We start from the raw sequence: 21,477 nt of genomic DNA on the forward strand, positions 1-21,477 counted from the left end.
GTATTTTGAGCATAAACATAGTAATGGTAAATATAGGAATATGAGACCAGATGAATGAGCATGATATTGTGATTCCAAGAGGGAGGAATGTATTCTAAGACCACAGCTCCAAGCCTGTCAGAGTCAGCGCCAACAATTTGGCTCCAAGATTCATGGAAATAGCCTCCTGTGAGAACCATGGTTGAGTACTGGATCAGAGAAAAACAGTTCCGTGGATTTTGTAATTTTTGCAGCTGAAGTAGCCATACGGTCTGGAGATCTCTTCCTTAATATCTTAGATTTTTCTTTTTCCTTTTATTTTTCCGTGGCTTTCTCTTTCACTTTATCAGCTGGCTTCTTTGAAGGAGAAGAGGAAGATGACTTTGTTGGGACTGAAGGGACACCTTTTCTCGCAGAGGCTGGACGTAGTCCTTTTGAAATGAGTTTGCTATGGGATTCCACAATGGCGCACTGTTTAAAAGCTTTACAAATTCAGGAAGAAGTGAGAAAGGCCCATACAGTAAGACACACTTGTCATGTGGGTCAGGGTTGGGCAACGTGTGGGCACAAGCCACACACTCCTTGAAACCAGTTGGTTTCTCTGACATCCTGAAAGGAAAAGGTGAAACAGAACATAAGCTTCTTTTTACTTTTTTTGTTTATATAATAAAAAAAAGTTAAGAAAAATATATATTCGGTATAAGTATTATTATTTTTTTTAAATACGGAAAAAAGAAATGTCCAACGCCAAGGCAGGGAACAAGCAAAGGGTGTGACAGGTAATAAGAAAGTTAGAAGAAAAAGAAAGAGAAACAGTAATAATAATAAACTACAAAGCACTTCTCTACCAAAAAAACACCAGAGCACCAAAAGATACGTCCTACACTTGTGATGGTAAAGAGCTCCAGTGTAATTGACTCAACATGGGGGGAATTATGGGTAAGGAGAGGAGACTGAGCACTGGATTCAAAATCAGATATGACTCTGATCTGAAGACCCATACATTGAAGAACAGACAGAAAATACATCATCAGATACCAAGTTTAAATGCTGGTTTTGTCCATGATGAGAGGTGAACTGCAGGGTAGCCTTACAATTGACGCAATTAATTACAGACTGATCAATCATAAAAGCCTCATCTGCAAAGACATGGAATGCATTACAACTGACCTCAAACTATGACACCAAAAATCATATTAGAGTTTAACACAAAGAGTATGACTTTGTGAAGGGTAGATCTTGTCTACTGAATCTAATAAACTTTGAAAGGGTTAAGGAGGCTGTAGACAGTAGCCATGTAGTACAATCAGAGCATCCTGACAGCAAAGGCCTTCAACACCACCCCCCCATGTTGGCATCGTACAGATGCTGGTAAGATGGATACAGAACTCACACAGTGCGGGGTTGCAGGCTTCCCATCAGAAATTATGAAAGTGAAGAATTGTGTCCCTTCAGGGCTTGGGGCAGGGACATCATCTGTGTCTTTACTTCAGATCTACAATTAGACAGCCAAGACTTCTGGTGAACTAAGTCGGTAGATGACTGTAAAATGGGGGTTGTTGTTAAGGCACCCTCTTGTCACTCAAATCTCCAGAATGAACGTTCTTTAGTGAACTCTTGGTGTACTAAACATGGGCTGAAACCAAATGCTAAAATATGTAGTATCGTCAGTTTTGGCAGACAGCCCCTCCCTCATTATACTGTTTAAACAATACACCACTACAAAACACATACGTAGTTAGAGACCTAGGAACTTGGGTCGATATTCCCTTCTCTTTTGAGCACCATATGACAATGGCTGTCAGGAAATCCTTTTATTTAGCACAGCTAATTGCCAAAGGAATATCATCATTGTCTAAAGATCCAATTACTCTCTTATATTCGGCATTTATCAGACCAGTTATAAAGTACAATACCCACTTCAGGATGTATCTCACTAAACATCAAAATAATTAGAAAGTCCCTACAGACTCTTAAACAAAAGGATCACAGGGTTAAAGTCTCTCAGCTATCAAGAAAGGCTGGAACCTGTCTTTTTATTCAGTGTCTTACACACTTTTGAGAGGAGATTGCTGTCTCTCTTACCATGCATTTACAGGCATGGCTGTCCTGGTTTTATTGCATCTCCACAAGTCCAATGGCTCTACCAAAACTAGAACCAGGGACATAAATCTTCACCAGCACGTTAACAAATTACAGTGGAGAGACAGGTTTGTGGCACATTTTCTCCTTAACCTCTGGAATTAACTTCCCCTGCATATTAAACAATGCTACTCCCTGTCCTGGCTTAAATAATCTAGATGACTGAATGAGTTTTCACAAATTTACTGAAGGACTGACTGGTATGACCCTCCTGCAGAAAGGAAGTATGGCCTGAGGGAGGATACTAGCAAGACATAAGTGGTCATAAGACTCAACAGCTTTGGAATATCTGTGAATAAGAAATCACTGGACACACTTTCAGGCTAGGGAAATGGTTTCATTTTTACAGCCTCACGTTTGCGATGCTTTGCCTTGGGAGGTACAAATTCAATAAACAGCATATCAAGAACTGCAACAGGTTTTAACTTCCTCTTGTTGTAATCACTGGATGTAGAGGGGGAAACCCTGAAAAAGAACTCAGTAGTAGGCCACGGTTGTTGAAGACTGACTCATTTTAGAAATTAATGTAAATATTATAAGTTAAAGCAAACACGCAAAGTGTAATGCACCTATACAGTTTTTCTGTGTAACTAATGTTAACTATTCCGTTATTGCTTACATTTCTGTATTTTTTATTTGCAAAATGTTTTGTATTTCACCCAGGCTAAGCCTGAAACTGGTCAATATGGATCAGGGCACAAAAAAAACAAAAATAAATACATACATACAACTGTTCTGTTGCACAATACAGGAAGTGTGATGACTTGCAATTTATTGTAGTTAATTTAATATGCATCAGACAACCAAAACTTCAGGTTTTGGTGAAAATTAAATGATGCCTACAATCACTTGCTGATGTAGCAGTTCATTAACTTTAGTCCAGGTAAGCAATGCTGCACCCAGAAGCTCCACATACTACACATAATTATGACCACTGCATTAACCACTGACCTTAACTTCATTTAATGTATTATTCAACTAGTTTGCAAGAAATGCACTGGTTCAGTGGACAAGTTCAAGGCTTATTGGCCATTGAAGAGTTTGATTCTCCAGATCCCATAATGGAACTTACGAATTCCTAAGAAACAATCCAGTTCCTTTATGTAGATATGCAATGATGGGCTGAGTTTAACTTTTCAAAGACATTTAATTCACAAGCAGGGAAGTCTTAATAAAAATAAATTAAGAAGCTTAATTAAGAAACTTAATTAAGAAATAAATTTACACTACATAAACAAACTAAAAACATAAAGAACTATATACAGAGTCCACAACAAAATGTTTACGTTAAACAAAACCATTAAAACTTTTCCAACAGATCTCTAACTTTTTGCCAAGATAGCTGTTTATGAGTGATATTTCTTGTTTGGTAATACATAGTTTGTAATCCCTGATTGCATACACTTTTTGCTAATGAAATAAACTTTTTCAATTCATTGTGATGACTTTTCTGGCAAAAGCCAGAATGGACCAGAGGAGAGACACTTGAGTTTTTGGTATGGATTCCGTAATTGGAACATTCCTTTATGATTTTTGTTAGAATAATAATTTCCACACGAAACTGTGACTTAGGTTCAAAGTTGATTTATTAAAACTTACAACCCACTGTTTAACATGCTACTACTGTAAAGACTTAAAATATGCAAACAAATATGACTGAGTCTCTTATAACTGGGTTTCCACTCTGACATCCTATTGTCTTACCGTCGCTGCAAAAAGTTTGCAAAGCTAATCAGGCTCTGCAACTGTCGCAGTGTTGCTAAAACAATTCTATTGTCATGGTTGTTCAGAAGTATCTGTCAGACTGAAGTCTTTTCCACAGATGATATCGCTGTACCTCGATACTGATGTTGTCTGGCAATTTACTGTAGTTGACATCAATGCTGCACTGGAGTAGTAGCAGTTAAAACTGAACATCCGGTCAGCTCTTACGATATAAGTAGAGAAAACTGCATCAAAGCTGGCTGGCTTGCCATCCATTGTTAGAATAATAATTTCCACATGAAACTGTGTCTTATGTTCAAAGTCCATTCATTAAAACTTACAACCCACTGTTTAACATGCTACTACTGTAAAGACGTTTACAATATGCAAACAAATACGACTGAGTCTCTTATAACTGGGTTTCCACTCTGCCATCCTAGACCGATAGTCTAGTCTCCAGCAAAGATCCTTCTTTTGATGACGCTGTCAGTTAATAAAACTGCACCATGTGGAGTCTTGCTTTTATACCATCTGTACTCAAAATAGTAGGCAACTCCAACATGTCCCAACGTGTTCTCAAGATGACTGGTCCTGGGAATCCCTATATAATCATGGCGTACGTCCCAACATGGTGAATCACTGAACTTGTTGTTACATGCCCTTTTTACTCATTATTTACAACACACTGGCTCCAAATTTTACATACATCTGCAAAGCAAGGGGAAATGCATATTTAACTTTATACAATCTCTGTCAAATTTGATACTAGGTATAGCATCAAATGTGTTGGACATATTGAGGTAAGCTGCACAGATGTCAATAATCATATGACTGAAAAAAATTACAAGGTTTAACATATAAAAGATCTGCCTCAAACAAAACCACACTGCATGAGGTCACAAGAAGGTGGTTACAGTGTCTGTCTGAATAAATTCCATTTTCCCTTTTAGATTTTGAATGTAGCTGAAGAAAGCCTTATGATTATCCTAGCTTAGGATAATCATAAGGCATTCTTCAGCTACATCCGAAATCTAAAAGGGAATGCCCAACCATGTGCTGGACTTGTAGTAGACATTAGCTCCCATACTGAACCTGAGGAAACTGCCAACCTGCTAGCCAACAGATCTGGCAAAAACTTCACTACCCTGTCCCCACCAGCCATACCCCCAAAGCATAGTTGACACCTGTTGTCTACCTGGTATCTCCAAACAGCAGGTCAAATCCTCACTCTCCAAGGCCAAACACACAGCATCTATGGGGCCAGATAACATCCCAGGCTGTTTAGTAAACAATCTAAAACAAGACCTAGTGGAACCACTTGGTACTCTCTTTAACCTCAGCCTGAGCACTGGCTTTGATCCAGCAGAGTGGAGAACAGCAACAGTAATTCCCTTGCAGAAAGGGGGTCCATCAACCGACTCTGGGAACTACAGACCCATAAGCCTAACCAGCCTTATCACAATACCATACGTGGATTACCACATTCAGTCCACAGAAGTACTATTACTGTAAACTCAGACTTGTAAGCAATTCAGGAGAGTCAAAAAATACTACAACCTACAGGAAAGATGTGTAATGACTTTGAAAATGTAAGGAAACACAGCAGAGGACTGCTATGGCACAGTTAATGCTGCTTTTAAGTAAAATGTGCATTACCCCACAATTAAAATAAAAAAACAAACAAACAAAAAAAAAATAGCACAACAAAGTAAACAAAATAAAGAGCACTGTACATATGCTCCTGGACCTGCTTGGTCAGCCACATTAGTTACAACACTAAGAAAGTACAGTTATGTAAAATCTTACCCTAACAGTAGATGTCCTTCTCTTCACTGTTACAGTATTCTTTACAAAAGGTATTCCCTGACATGGGTAGCCCAACATCCAGCCAGTATACTAAAGTATTTTACAGACGTCATATGTCACTCTTATGCTCCTCGCTCAAGGCATAGGGCATAAAGGTGACATATGGAATAGCAGTCTTGGGAATTAGGAGGAACATGTACATTTAGAAGGCGGAAAAAGGAAAAGAATTCCAGGCCAGGAAAAAAAGAGGAGCAGAAAGGGGGGGGAGGGAGGAAGTGAATACTACAACAGTGAAGAGAAGGACATCTACTGTTATGGTAAGATTTTACACAAGTGTGCTATGTCCTTCCATATCACTGCTGCAGTATCCTTTACAAAAGGGAGAATACAAAAGCTCAACAGGAAACTTGGGAGGAGGAAAGCACAGAGGAGCCCTCAAGAAACCCATGCAGGATAGCTCTGGCAAAGGCTGCTCTTGCTCTGGAAACAACATCCAATTTGTAATGCCTAGTGAAAGTATGGACACAGGTCCAAGTAGCAGCTTCAAGGACAGAATTGGTATCCAATCCTTTGAAAATAATCACCAGAGGAAACAACAGCCCTAGAAGAATGAGCCTTTACAGAGGTAGAAAGACATTTAACAATAAAGAAATAACAAAAAGAAATGGCCTTAGAGATCCAGGAAGATATGACTTGCTTAGAAACAGACAAACCCAGAGATCTGGGATGAAGAGAAATAAAAGGTTGCTCAGATTTGCAAATGGCTTTAGTCTTAACCTAAAAATATCTGAGCTGTCTATGGAAATCCAAGGTGTGAAAAACCTTCTTACTAGCAGATTGTGGAGAAAGAAAATAGGCCAGCAAATTAATAGACTGATTAAGAGACAATTCTTTAGCTACCTTGGTCATAAAAGAAGAATTAGTACTAACAGACACCTTGTCCCTATGAAAAAAAAGGAGGAACACCCATAAGAGCCTGGAGTTCAGAGACTCTCTTAGCTGAATTAAGGGCCAAAAGATGAACAGTTTTCCATGTACAACGTTATAAGGAACCTGAAGCTACAGGCTCAAAAGGAGCCAGAGTCAAATTTTCAAGAATAAAACTGAGGTCCTAGGAAGGTGAAATACACTCTTCTTGCTGAAGTGATGGCTAGAAGTATGGCTGTTTTCCAAGAGAGGAATTTTAACTCTGCTGTAGCAGCAGGCTAAAAACGGGGAAGCGTGAGCTTCTCTAGTACAAAGTTAAGGTCCCAGGCAGGAGTGGGCACTCTCCTTGGGGGTCTCAGGAACTGTTTGTCTAGAGGGTGAGAGAAGAGGGGTGGCTTAGTACTGTAATGTGCTGAGATGGCAGAGGCATGAATCTTAATGGATTAGAAGGATAGGCCTTTGTGGAGCAGCTCTGCTAGATAATATAGGATTTGAAAGTAAGGTGGCACGGCTGTGTCCTTTTCCTGAGACTGGCTCCAAGAACAGTATCTTTTCCACTTTTCTGAATAGGATTTCCTAGTACTAGGCCTCCTGGCCTCGAGGATGACATCCAGCACCTGTTTGCTGAGGGTTGCTGGTGATGTATTCAGGGAATAAGCCAGGCTGCTAGGTTCAGGGTTTGCAGCTGAGGATGCAAAATCTGGCCCCCATGCTGGGACAGCAGAGAGGGGGTCTGATGTAGGTGCCAGGGTGGCACTATTGTCAGACTGCGTAAAAGTGGGTACCAGTGCTGGCGTGGCCAGTCTGGTGCAATAAGGATTGTCCTTGACCTGTCCTGTTTGAGCTTGAGTAGTACTTTTGAGAGGAGGGGCAGAGGGGTAAAGGCATAGATTGAGAGGTTTTCCCAAGTAAAGAATAGGGCATCCACTTTCCATGCTTGGCTGTAGGGAGTTCTGGTACAAAATTTGCTCAATTGATGGTTCTGGGGGGAAGCAAACAGGTCCACCTCTGGTGTCCCCCACTTGTGGATTAAAAGCTTGAATGAATTGGGTTCCAGTTTCCACTTGTGCGGGTCCATTAGATTTCTGCTTAAGTCGTCTGCCAGTGAATTTTGTTTGCCTGACATGAATTGAGCTTGCAGGTGCACTTGGTTGCTCAAGGCTGTGTTCCACAGAGCCATGGTTAACTTGCAGAGTGGGCAGGAATGAGTTCCCCCTTATTGTTTATGTAACACATGATTGTGGTGTTGTCTGTCTTTATCAAGAGTTGTCCTGGATGGATAAGGTATTTGAAGGCTGTCAGTGCCTTCTGTACAGCTACCATTTCTTTTTGTTTGATATGGAGGTGCATTAGTCCAGGGCTCCATTTGCCTTGAATGCAACTGCCTGCCATGTGAGCCCCCCGTGCATAGTCTGATGCTTCTGTTGTCAGGGTTTGGGCGGCAGGGGTTGAGTGAAATGGAGTCCCTTATTGTGGTTGCAGGCCTCTGCCCACCAAAGGAACTCTGTCCTTAGGAAAGGAATGATCGGAATTACTGTTTCCAGGTCCTGAGAATGCTGACACCAGAGGCTTTTTAAGTACCATTGAAGTTTCCTCATATGCAGTCTTGCATATGGAATTAAGAGAATACATGAGGCCATGAACCCTAGGGCTTGCAGTATTTTTCTTGTAGGTAGCTGGGTTTGGGTGGCCAGTAGTTTGAAGTAATTTGTCAAATAAACCTGCTTTTCTGGAGTGAGGAATGCCATCTGGGAAGTTGTGTTCAAGATTGCTCCCAGGAATACAATTTCTTGGCTGGGTACCAGATGAGATTTCTTTTCGTTGATGGTATACCCCAGAGAAGTTAGCAATCTCTTTGCAAATGTCAGGTGCTTTAGTAGCAATTCCTGACTGTCCGCCTGAATCAAGCAATCGTCCAAGTATGGGTACATTTGAATGTTCCTCTGCCTGCAGTATGCAATGGCTGGAGCCAGGCACTTTGTGAATACCCTGGGCGCAGTAGATAAGCCAAAGGGAACTGCAGAGAACTGATAGTGCACAGAGCCTGCCCTGAAACGTAGATATTTCCTGCAAGATTCCCTTATGAGGATGTGCAGATAAGCTTCTTTTAAGTCTCGGGTGACCAGCCAGGAGTCCTTGGCTAGCATAGGCAGCAGCTGTTGGAGTGTAAGCATTTTGAACTTTGGTACCACCAGGAAGGTGTTGAGAATTGACAGATCCAGGATAGGGCACCAAGAGTTTTCTTTTCTGGGCACCAGAAACAGTCTGGAGTAGAAACCCTTTCCCCTTTGCTCTGTTGGAACAGGTTGAATAGCCCTGATACTGAGAAGAGAAAGTACTTGCTTTTGGGCCTCTGCCCACTGGTTTGGGGGATGGTCTGGCAATCCACTTGGGGTTGGCAGTGAATGTAAGTAGAATCTGTATCCCTGGGATACAATGTTTAAGACCCAATGGTCCTGGGTAATGTATTCCCAGTTTTTTGCATACAGGGTGAGTTTTCCTCCTAGGGGTGCAAGTACTTGGGCATGGCTGGGAAGGATGCAGGACAAGCCATTGCAAACTTTTTCCGTAAGAGGGTGGCTTACCAGTTCCCGTTTTTGGGGTGGGAGCACTCCATTGTTTAGATGTGTGCATACCCTGAGACTGTAGTCTTTGTAGTCTGTTGTCCCTGGGTTTGGACTGAGAAGGCCTGGGAGGGACTGGAAAGGACCAGTTTTTCGAATGCCAATGCCTACTGAATCTAGGTGGCTGTACCTGTAAGAAATCTTTACAGTTTGCATAGATTTAGCTTTTTCCTCCATCTTTTTAGAACTTCTGCTTTTGTGCCAAACATTCTTGATTTAATTGAGCATCTAGTAATTTTGCTTTGACATGGTCTGGCAAGATTTGTTCCTTCAGCCAAGCATGCCTTCTCCAAACAGACCCAGTGACAGCAGCCCTGCAAGATGCTTCTAAGGCATCAAAACCACACTGCAAAGTATGTTTACCAACTTGATTTGCAGAATGCATTAACTCTTGTAAATCTTTATTTTCTGCATAATCAGGAATCAGCAAAATAGTTTTAATTGGTTCCATAATATGCTGCTGGTACTTCAATATGTGAAACTGGCAATTTAAAGCCCTGATGGCAAGATTTGCAGCGGTATATACCTTCTTACCCCATCCGTCTAAAGCCCTAGAATCCCTGTCCAAAGGGGTAGGGTTTTTGGCTGAAGTAGCCTTAATACCTTTAGGTCCCTGGGAAATGGTCTCTGAATCCACAGTAGGATTTTTAAAGAGAAATTTGTGAGAGTCAGGTACTCTGTAGTACCTGTCAGGTTTTCTAGGAGCTGGAGGTAAAGTATCAGGGGTAATACTAGATTCCATGAAGACATCATCCACAATATCCAAGACAGGAGGTATAGCTAGAGGCCTGTGCTGAGGCAAATCTAAAAATTCCCTGAGTCTCTTTTTTTGACTGAGGGTAGTTCTGGCATTCCCAGCGGAAATGCTCTCTTAGGCTATCCAAGGTTTCACCAAAAGAAAAGTCTTCTGGAGGACAGGCAGAGGGAATGGAATCCTCTGCATCTGAATCCTCATAGGTGGATAAGGGTATGCCCTGGTAATCAGAGGGGTCAGAGTCATTGGACTCATGGTCTGTAGAATCAGAAGGAAAATAAATTCTTTGTCTTTTAGAGGTGGAAGGCTGGCATCCCCTAATTAAAGCAATAAGGTTTTCAGCTATTCTAAGCATTTGTTTCTGAGGCATGGGAGCTTGAGAATGGGCTTTAGTAATCAGTTTCCTAGGCATAGTGTGAACTCTGGGCTTGAGAAATTCAGTACTTTTAGTCAAAATCGAAGGAGTTGGTTTAATACGAACATCGGAAGGCCTGAATACACCCTCAGAAGCCGGTGCCTGCACAGCGGCTCCGGATCCATCCAAGGTAGAGACATCCGTAGGTTCCATAGTCGAAGAAGCATCTCGCGGCATATGAATGGGTCTCAGTAGAGGCCTGCAAATCTGTAGAAGCAGGTATCAGGGGCTGCGAAAGTGCCTCACTGAGTACCGGCAGACTGGCGACTAGCTTAACGGAAGTGTCGTCTGCAGTTTTGGACCTATGCGGCCTGTCTCTGTCTTTATCCTTATATTTTTTCAGAAGATCAGTAGTCGGACGGCTTAACGAAGCCATTTCGGAATACGGAGAACAAGAGCAAAAGAATTTAGTGACAAAGATAGCCCAATGACAAATAGTTCGGGCGTTGAACAAGGCCAAAACTGACAGCGAGGAACGTTGTGGTCTGGGCCTAAACAGGTGATGCAGTACAAATGAAAATCTCTGTGAGGTATTTGCTTTCCACAGGCAAGACAATTGTTAAGTTTTTCTGACATTGGTTAGAGCAAGAAAAAAGGATCCCCAACGGGGTACTTAGCTTTAGAAGACTTCAGGTTTGAAACTCGAAAATTGAAAATTTCAGGTAGCGGCCGACCGGCGCTTGCGAACTGCTTCTGCTTCGGGCTCCCACACGGCAAGAAAAGCTGATGTAATGGCGTCGGCTGCATGTTTTATACCCCTGATGACCTGACGTCATGGAAGAGGCGACAGCATCCGATGCAGAAATCCCAAAACTCTGGTATTCGGGCTGACTGAGGGCTACCTGCAGGCAGATAACCCAAGTGTGATGACAGCAACGGTGAAATACAAAGAACATCTTCAGTTATGCTACTGTTCTCCAGTTAACTGTAATGGTATCCATTTCTTTCTGATCTTAATTTTTTCTAAAATAAATTAGTCCCCCATACAACTTTTCATCCTTTTTTAAAACACTTTTATTAAATTCACACATTCTGTATAGTGACACAGGTGCACATATATTAACAAAAAACAAACCACTGTAAGCATTTTCATTATTTTCATGCATTTTGTGTGTCTTCTAATCAACATTCACTCCAACATTACATAAATTACTCAAGTCCCGCCTTCCCTTAAATTTTACTCCCTGCTCATGAGTATTATATGCATGCATTGTTCTAACAAATTCCATATATTTCTATGTAATTTTCTTCTTTCCTTTTCTCACAGCCTATAATTTCTACCTAAAATTCTTCTATCTCTTTCACGATATTCAATACATCAGTTATGTTTGGTTTATATTTTGATTTCCATTTTCTGCTAACTGCTTCTTTGGCAGCCAATAGCATTAAACTTAGTAAGGCCTTACTATGTCTAGGCAATTCGGTTCCTATATCCTGGCTCAACAGAATCATTTCCTTAGTTACTATCATTTAGTCACTTAAGATGTCTGAAAAAAGTTTCCCGCATACCTCTCAAGTGTACCTCATTACGAGGAATGTACCTCATTTGGGGTCTTAAAAAAATTCATGTTCCTCGAAGTTTCTCAAAGTTCCACATTGAAAGACTCTGTCACACATTCAGTGTTAGGAATTTTTTTTAAGTGAAATCTATTGTAAATAGAAATGAATCATATTAATTCATTAAAAGATCTTCTTTATAAGTAAAACCAGCATATTTTAACCATCCTATGACCTTCTTAGTTGAAGTTAGTAAGGCATTAGTATGTGTTCCACATTTTGCCCATTTGTTCCATATTATGAGGGCTAGTGTTCCTCATTTTGGACATGGAAGGTTGAGAGCTATGGCTTCCCATAGGGATTTTTTTTAAATCTGCCAACTTATGTTCCCTCTCTCTTTTTCTGTTACAGTATTGGGCATAAGAAATGGGATAACAGCTGAGGCAAAACCACTCAAAGTTCTAGCAAGGTGCAGTTGAACCCAATGAGTTAAACAGATGAACTAATAATACACACACAGTATTCTCTTATGTGACCAGATCAGTGCTAACACTTGGAGAATGATGGTATTATATAGAAAGCTTATATATTATTACATTAAAATACGCCCTTGACTTTTCCTATTCCTCTGAAATGTACAATGATCAAGTGAATTAACTTTTCTATTATTGTCTACATTGTTCAAATTCCTACTGATATGACTAGATTAAAACACAGAAGTTTCTTCTTACTGTGCATGAAATGGTCATAGGAAATAAGACAAATAACATGCGCAAACTTAGAATGTTTGCTCTTACTCTTAATGAAATATTTGTAGGAGGTAAATCTGAAATGCTTGTTTTATGCAAATTTAAAATGGTGTCTCCTATTGTCAGAATGTCTGTCTCACACTACGGAACTTTGCTGGAAGTACTTTCCTCTTGTATTGTTAATGCTGAACTTGGGAACAAAAAAGCCTCGGAATAAGATGCTCAGGCCATCCTCGAAGATAAGAAACAAAGGTTGAAAAACAAGTCAATATGGTTTGCAGTCAGGTCAGCTCACATTTTAATAAGCTGATAAACAAAAATATACAGTTCTGCTAATGGCATTTCCATACAAGAATTACACTTGCGTTATACTATCTTTAGAGCCATTAATGTATAAAAATCATTCCATTTTTCTCCGAGTCATTTTGTAAATAAAAGGAGAGAAATGGCAATTAAAATACTGTAACAGCCCTTTGCAAAACCAAAGGGTCCTGCTGACAAAATAAGTTACCAAGATCAAAGCCTCCATTGTACATGCCAGTCAAATGTATTTTATTTGTTTATAATAATTAACCCTAACATTTTGTGATGTGATACATGTATAACTGAATACTGCTTTAATAATAATTCATTTGATTTATGTCCCTGTATTAAACTCCAGCATATAAAAGCAGTTTAATGGCAAATCTACATAAACTAGGAGGCCAGTTTTCTAAAAAAATATATAAATGTTCAAAGAGCAGCAGCACTGATGTAAATCCATGCTAGCTTTTATTTTCTGTTAAACTACAATTTAGTCTGATTTATGGGTTTTGTAAGATCACAGCAAAGTGATTTCTGAGATGTACAATATGAACAAAAGATGACTGACTTTAATAACTGGCTTAGTTTCTGGTGTCATTCTAAAGGGGTGCAATATCTGTTAGCATGGATGGAGATGGTCAACAGACCACTCTGCCTTGCCAGGGATGGTCTGCATCTCTCCCTTCTAGGCTTTCGAATATTAACTAAAATACTGTCTTCCCCATAGTGCCGTACTTAGGCAATGCCAAACTGAAAGTACTCCCAACAAAGCAAATCAAAACCAAGAAAATCTAAAGGTATTACTGCTCACTGCTAGGAGTCTAAATAAAAAAATCCACTCCCTAGAAGCTCTCTTTACCCTAGAGAATGCTGATATCTGTGCAGTCACTGAGACCACCGTTTAAAGCCATGGAAAGCACACCAACAGTGCACGGTTATAATGCCTTCCACACATTTAGGCCAGCTACTTCACAGGCAGGGGCCAAAGGTGGAGGTGTCTCTGTTTACATCAAAAATAGATATACTTTAAGGCTGGTCAAACAGCACAATGCACTTGAGCTGCTCCATGTTCAAATCACCATAGGTAAACTCCAGTACCACTAACTTGCAAGCTATAGGTCCCCCTTATGACCCAGGAAACCCATACCATGTATTTAAACTTATTAGAAACACTAACCATCCAACCAAATACCATATTCCTGGGTGACGTTAATTACCCTGGTATTAACTGAGAATCCTATATAACACCAAACATACATGCACAGAGATTCCTTAATTTTGCAAACACAAACTCCATGGACCAGATAGTAAATACACCAAACGGGTGCAGTCATACTTGATCTGGTCCTCACTAATTTGGGAGACTGCTCCAAAGCTCCAACTGTAATGCCTTCCCTGGTAAGGTCAGACCAAAAAATGGTGTCCTTTGAAAGTAAAAATAAAACCTAGACCCCCCCAGCTAAACCTGGAATATTCAGGAACTATTCTAAGGCTAACCTCCTGCTATTAAATGAGAACCCAGCAAAATTTCAAGCCCCCATAAACCCTGAGAACACTGCTGCCTACACAGAAATGTTCACAGAAACCCTGTACAAGCATGGTTAATAGCTGCACAGAGACAGCTGCATCCACTAGGACGAAGTACAGAACTAACTCAAAAAACAAGCCACCCTGATGGAATCACAAAATCAATAGGCTGTACAACACAAGGAAGAAAATCATGGCAAAAATTACCAAAGCCAAATTTGAGGTAAGCTTGGCCTCCTAGGTCAAGGAAAACCACAAAGCATTCTTTAGCTATGTCCGCAACCTCAAAGGCAATACACAATTGTGTGTAGAATGCATTGTAAATGTAAATGGATCTACCTATACAGAGCCAGAATATATAGCAAACCTCCTGGCTAATAAAATCAGCTCCAACTTTACCCCTCTCTCCCCATCAACCTTCCCTCAGGAAATATCAAATATAGCTCCCCCTACTATCACTAGGGAACAGGTCCTTAATGCTCTCTCTAAGACCAAGAACACTGCATCAATGGGCCCATACAATATCCCAGGATGCATTCTAAATAGCATGAAACATGACCTATCAGGACCACTGGATTTACTGTTTAACTGTAGCCTCCAAACAGGTTTTGTGCCTCATGAATGGAGAAAGGCAACAGTCATCCCTCTGCACAAAGGAGGGCCATCTACAGATCCTGGAAACTACTCACTAGTCTTATATGCAAAGCCATGGAAAGACTTATCATGGAGATTATCAACAGAGATATAGTAAACCTCCAGACACTGGATCCAACCCATTTTGATTTTGTCAAGGGCAGATCATGCCTACTCAACCTGGTGGACTTGTTTAAGAAGGTCACCAAAGCAATGGATGAAGGCAAAATCGTTCATACTGCCTACCTTGACTTGGCCAAGGCATTTGACACAATACTCCACTCGGGCATTGTTGACAAACTCAAGAGGTTAGGTATAAACCAGTACGTCACCCGGTGGACAGTTAACTGGCTCACAGACAGGACCTAGGAAGTTGGAATTGGGGAGTCCACCTCTACAAAGAGGCCAGTCAACTGGGTCCCTCAGGGATCAGTCCTTGGACCGCTCCTTTTTCGCATTTACTTCTCAGAAGTCAAGTTCAATGTCAGTGTCTCTGGCTGACTAAATTTGCAGATGATTGCAAATTAGGAGCTGTCGTTGAATCTCACATGGACACAAATGTTCTCAAGGAGGGGCTGACACAAACAAACAACTGGTGTCAGAGCCATGGACTAAAACTAAATGCCAAGAAATGCACAATAGTATCCTTTGGGAAGTCATCCATCTCTGGTAACTATCATATTGAAAATATACCCCTTAGAGTTGACTCAGTAGTCAGGGACTTAGGGACACACACAGATCGTAATCTAGCCTTTGACCATTATGTGTCTACATTGGTGAGGAAACTATTCTAGGTTGCTCAACTTATAAACAAAGGTATGGCATCCAAGTCCAAGGAAGTCATTGTTACACTGTACTCGGCATTCATCAGACCTATCATCGAGTACAATGCCCCTTTGGTCTCACTCTATAGTAGCAACAGTTAGAATGTCTACAGAGGTTCCTCACTAAAAGGATACAGGGCACAAGTAACATATCCTATGCAGACCGCCTCAAAGCCCTATCCCTATATTCTGTCTCCTACAGGTATTTGTGGGGAGATCATGCCTGGCATACAGGGCATTGTCAGACTCCACTCTGATGGACCTCCTACATATCCACAAGACAAACAGCACCAGAATTACCCATTCTAAACACTTAAACCTTGCCTGTGATATAAATAGGACCTGCTGGAGAGACAGACGTGTATCCCAGAGACTACCCCATCTATGGAAAAGGCTCCCCATCCATGCAAAGCAGAGTCCCTCCCTAAACCAATTCAAATACAACTTGGACAACTGGATGGGAAACCAGAAATTCGTCCTGGTTTGGCACCTATGTCTCTAATGGACACAGGTAACCTGTAAACGGTTCATCTCCCAGGCCCATGCTTACACTTATTAATGGTATCAGAACTTGTCAGAGATTTGGAATATATGACTAGGCTTAAAAAGGCCCTTGCGGCCATTCGCCTAGTAAACACCTATAAACCTATATATTTGTAATACAGATTTCTGTGCAGTTTGCAGTATATACTAATATATTTTATTAGAGATAGTAGACATTGTAAGATATTATAGTAAATCTTTTTATATTGGTTTAACTTTTTAATTTTGGAAGGCCCATCTGAAAATGAAGAGAGCAATATCCTTCATCATCAAGACAAAATACAACTAAAGGACTACAGCAAAAACAAGGAACTATGAAGAATAAGAAAATAAAATTATAAGAAAGTGTGCCTGAATAATTAGACACCCGAGATGGACAATATCCATGAGTTCTTGGCAAACAAGAAGATGAACTGAATTGATTCATGGGACTTGCTTGATTGGCTTAAGCCCTAAAACAGGAGTGTTGCTTTATTAGGTAAAAGACATATATAACAAAGAGGATTATGAGTGGGTCGCCAATCATAATCTGCTTATTATGTGTTTGAAACATAGATATCAAGAAATTCACCTCCAGCGCGAAGCTCCATGTACTACTAGTTACAGAAAAAAACAACCAAGCCATAAACCACTTAGTAGTCAGAAAGACAGTATAAAAATGGCTCTTATGTTCACACTCTCCTTGCCATGCCTCTTAACTTACAGATTTTTACAGAATGCACAGATTTTTGCCTCATTTTTGTCTGCTCCTCATAAAATCTATGTTTTTTTGACAAATCACTAAGGACTGAAGTCACTAAATAATGATATACTTTTGAGTTTCAGGTTTCGTATCCTTCAGAAAATGCAGGCTAACACAAATCTCATTATTCTATCAACTTTTTAAGTTTATAAGTCAGGGACACATTACTGGCACAGCTACAAGGCAGAAATAAATCTAATTTTATTCTGCTACTGTTGTTTGCTGGTCAGTACTTTCAGACTTGAGTGGCTAGTGTGAGCTCTAATTTTAACAAGCAGCAGGTGCTTAACATTTATTAAGATTAGATCCCACTCTATAGTAGCACTTAACTTGATTTGTCTTTTTCTGGACATCTGAGCGCAAACTATAATTTTCTGTAGCTTAACTGTCAATCACTTACTCTGTCGATCATCATTTACTCCATCAGCCTTATATTGGCTATTAAACTGATACAGTTTGATTCTGTGGTGCCTCACTTGTTTTATACTTATGTTTTTATTTCTGCTAACTGACATTCTTAGTTTCTCTGGAAGGCGGTTTCTTCTACAGTTTTGCACTTTTCATCACCCTTTTGGCATTTGCTATCTACCTATGGAAAAAATCTCTAAGTCTTCTTGGGTATTAAAAATACCAGCGCAAACACTTTTATACAAAAACCATAAACCATGGACAATGCTGTATATAATGGAGACATGCAAATGTCCTCCCACTGCTTCTTTCTATATTGCATTTCCATTCTCTCTTCCCAATCTTCTCTAAACTCTTAAGACTGATTTATACAGTTACCACACATGATTTTATATGTCTGACTAATTATTCCTTTAACAGCAGCTTTTATTCCAGACTTTTCTAAAAACTCAACCAGAACTGGTCTTTCACTTAGCACTCTTCTATCCCTTTCTCTTTGCCTATACTGTATCAGTTCTTGGTAAGGAAGGAAGTCTCCAGCCTTCAGTCCAAATTTCTGATTGGCCTCTTCCCCCTCGACATTCCCTCCATGGTTATTTCCCAATAACATGGTTCCTTTGCTAAATTTCATGCAATACATTCCACTCCCCTCTTCCCTATTTTCTATGCCCCTACTTGTAGTCATCCCTATTGGTAAAAAAAAAAAATCTTTCTCCATTCTGAGCTGGCTAAGTTTTTAGAATATTTTATACATACAGCATTCTACATAATTATTCTCCTTAAGGGTCTGCAATGCATCCAAAATCCTATTCTCTCTCCCTACTTCTTGACCGCCCTGCTGTTTCATCATCATTCCTTTCTACTTTGATTTGTAACATTTAGCTTGTGGTATGTATATGAGCCTTAGCTGTGCAGCTGTAAAATATTCCTTCAACTCATCTCAATGGAAAAACAGCTTATCCCACTTGACTCTTGGCCTCTTTCCCTTCCAATAATATTCCTTCAGTGCTTTATTAAGTATGGTCTGAAACTTCTCTTAACTGATAAAAAAAAATGCCTGACGTGTATATACTGGCAGATAAAAAAAAAAAAAAAAAAGCCTGACCTGTATATAAAACTTAATATTTACAAAGATAGTCAATTCATGTGTAGGTACATAGTTTACCACTACAGCTTTTGATTCATAGGTAGGTACTAAGCTATCGACCCAAGGGCCTAAGTAAGCCTAGCCAACAAAGTTCCCTGGCTTACGCCACCCAAGAAAGTTATTTTCCTGTGCCCCTGTCAAGCAGAGCCACAAACATGATCCCCGGGGTGTATTTCCTATTTCCCATCCACTTATCAAGATTTTTCTTGAAGAGTGCTAATGAGAAATTTTGCTTGATATAGATGGGTAGCTTGTTCCAGAGTATGGGAAGTCTCTGGGACAGGAATCTATCCCTCCAGCATGTCCCATTTATTGTGGTAACAAGGTTATGTCCCTAGAGCATGTAGCTCGGAGGGATTGGGATTTCTTTAGGTGTAGCATGTCCAACAGCTGTGGGTTTGACATAGCTTTATATGTTAGGCAGAGATCACCTCGGAGTTTGATGATTTATTTTCACTACCCATTCCTTAACTAATTCTCTTTTTAACAAATAAGGAGGAAAGCGCCAATGTCTCATTTTCGCTTTATTATCCTGCATCTTTATCTTAGTCTTTATTGATGCATGATCAGAAATAATTATTGAATACATTTCGAATCATTAATTTTATATACCCATGCTCCTGTGAAATATGAATTCTATCCAGTCTAGCCCAGTTATTGCACCTTGGGGAATATGTAAATTCTGAGTTCCTGCTAGTAACCTCATAGCTTCCATTCCACATATTTTCATACATGTCTTTACAAATTGACCTTCTTTTGTTATATTGTCCCTTCTAGGTGCTCTTGATACTTCTTGACTACTGCAATTCAGAGTCCAGTCCTCACCCATAAATAATATTCCCTGCAGAAAACTAATTTTCCTCCCAAAATTCTCTTGAGCGCTATAATAGCAGTTGTAGGTGGACTATGAATACATGCCACTGCAATCCTCCTTCCTTGTCAGTAACCCCTTATTAGTACAAATGTACTATTACTGTCTTCTTTTCTTCTTCTATCACTATTGATGCCCTTCTTGCAAGAAATATTTTAACCCCACCCCTTTTCCTTTGTCCCTGATACTTTGAGTATCCACTCTGAGATCCTTTTTTTCCCAAATTCACATGCTCATTTCTATCCAAATGTGTCCAATGTAACATTGCTAAATGCACCTTATACGTTTCAATATAATTCAGTAAGCTTTGTTTGACTATGACTGCAATGCCATTTATATTCCATGATATAGTTGATAAGGCAGTCATTCTGACAAGAAGCTAATTACTCTCACACATTCTGCGTGAAAGTTTGTTTTGAATATATTTCCAATATGCAGCTTACTTGCACACATGAATGCTCAACAGGATGAATGTGTATGCAGTTGCTGCATCTCTTCTCTGTCTGAACCCATGTCACACTTTCCTAGGCTTTTTGCTTCAATAAAAAACATAAAAGAAACAAAACTAAATACTTTTTAACCCCAACCCCTTTAACTCACAGCAAATGCACAAAACTCTACACACTTTCCAAAAAGTTATTCCTTCATATAGGGGCACTTGCTGCAAACAGATTGCTACATCCAAAGCTGAAGTGTGGTTTAATTGTGCTGGAAATGCACATACAGACAGTGTTGTTCCTTTTTGCACAGATAACATCTATGCTTGGCCTCTCTCTTTTTCCTTCCCAGTCTTAAAAAAAGTGCATCTGCTACCTTTTAAACAAACTGTTATATTTAATAGTGCAGTGCTTGCTATAAGCTACATGGAAACCATCTACTTTGCAAAAGCATTTTCCTTCTGTCAGTGTCAAACTTCATTTGTTTTCACTAACCTGCTTGCTATTTCCCCTTTAAAATCTAATTACAGTGTTTTTATACAAATGTCTCATAGCTCACTCTTCATTTATATCCTGATTAATTGCCTGCACTTGTAGAGAAATGGTCTCTAATTGCAGGCATTTGCTGATGGAAAAATAGCCGATAACTTTACAAATGCAAGAAAAAGCTCATTTTAAATGCTAGAAAACTACCATTTTTCATGCTTCCTACTTTCTAGCCCATTTACTTAGAAAAAAAAAAACATTTCCCCATGTCTGCCTTGTAAACAAAACATTATTCTTTACCTCCACTTTTATAATATCATGGAGAATTAAAATTTAATATACATCTAATATGATCAATAATCTTTTAACCCCCCCCCCCAGCTCAGGATCATATTATACTGCTTACATCCATATTTTATCTTGTTACAATATAAACCCTGGATACTTCTAATCTAGAAAAGGTATCTTTTTACTTTAACAACACTAGCATAAACAGTTGATAAGATCCCCAACTTCACATTTAAAATACATCTGCATACCAGAGCTACTTTACAGTAGAACATGCAATTGCTTCAAGAAAATAATTATATGCATATTACAAAGAACAAAAACTTTTGTTTTATACATTTACATATTAAGTTCCTTCCTTATCCTTCTAAGCATTAATGGCAAAGTGGAAATTGTGCTTTGGATTCCTCCCACCAATTTAATGCAGTCAAACTTTCAGATTTATTTAGTAACATCTTGCAGAAGCAGGTCCTTATCAGTTCAGCGAAAAATCAGTTCAGAGAACGGCACTTTCAGTGCACTTACATCGAACATGCAGTTCAAACCATTCATATTGAGATCTCGGTACAGTGAGGATCGGGAAATTTGCCCTTTCCCCACTGTTGTGTGATCTCGGAGTTGGTATACATAATTAGCAAGGGGTGTGGGGGCCGCAGCCCCCCCCACTAGTG

At 39.8% G+C, this 21,477-nt stretch overlaps 1 protein-coding gene across 5 annotated transcripts in view; it reads right to left on the reverse strand.

Annotated features, from left to right (window-relative positions):
* NTHL1 (nth like DNA glycosylase 1) overlaps window positions 1-21,477 on the reverse strand; it is a 492,998-nt gene that overhangs the window by 295,763 nt on the left and 175,758 nt on the right. The window contains exon 5 of one of the 5 annotated variants that reach the window (XM_044089197.1): window positions 3,740-4,533. The exons of the other annotated variants lie outside the window; for them this stretch is intronic. Coding sequence (XP_043945132.1) covers window positions 4,490-4,533 — 44 coding nt within the window. The 3' untranslated portion in view covers window positions 3,740-4,489. Of the gene's footprint in view, window positions 1-3,739; window positions 4,534-21,477 lie in introns of those variants that run through there. 5 annotated transcript variants of the gene reach the window in all.

This window comes from Protopterus annectens, chromosome 12.part0 (genome assembly GCF_019279795.1).
Source record: "Protopterus annectens isolate FY-2018-M chromosome 12.part0, PAN1.0, whole genome shotgun sequence".
NCBI classification, from domain to species: Eukaryota; Metazoa; Chordata; order Ceratodontiformes; family Protopteridae; genus Protopterus; species Protopterus annectens.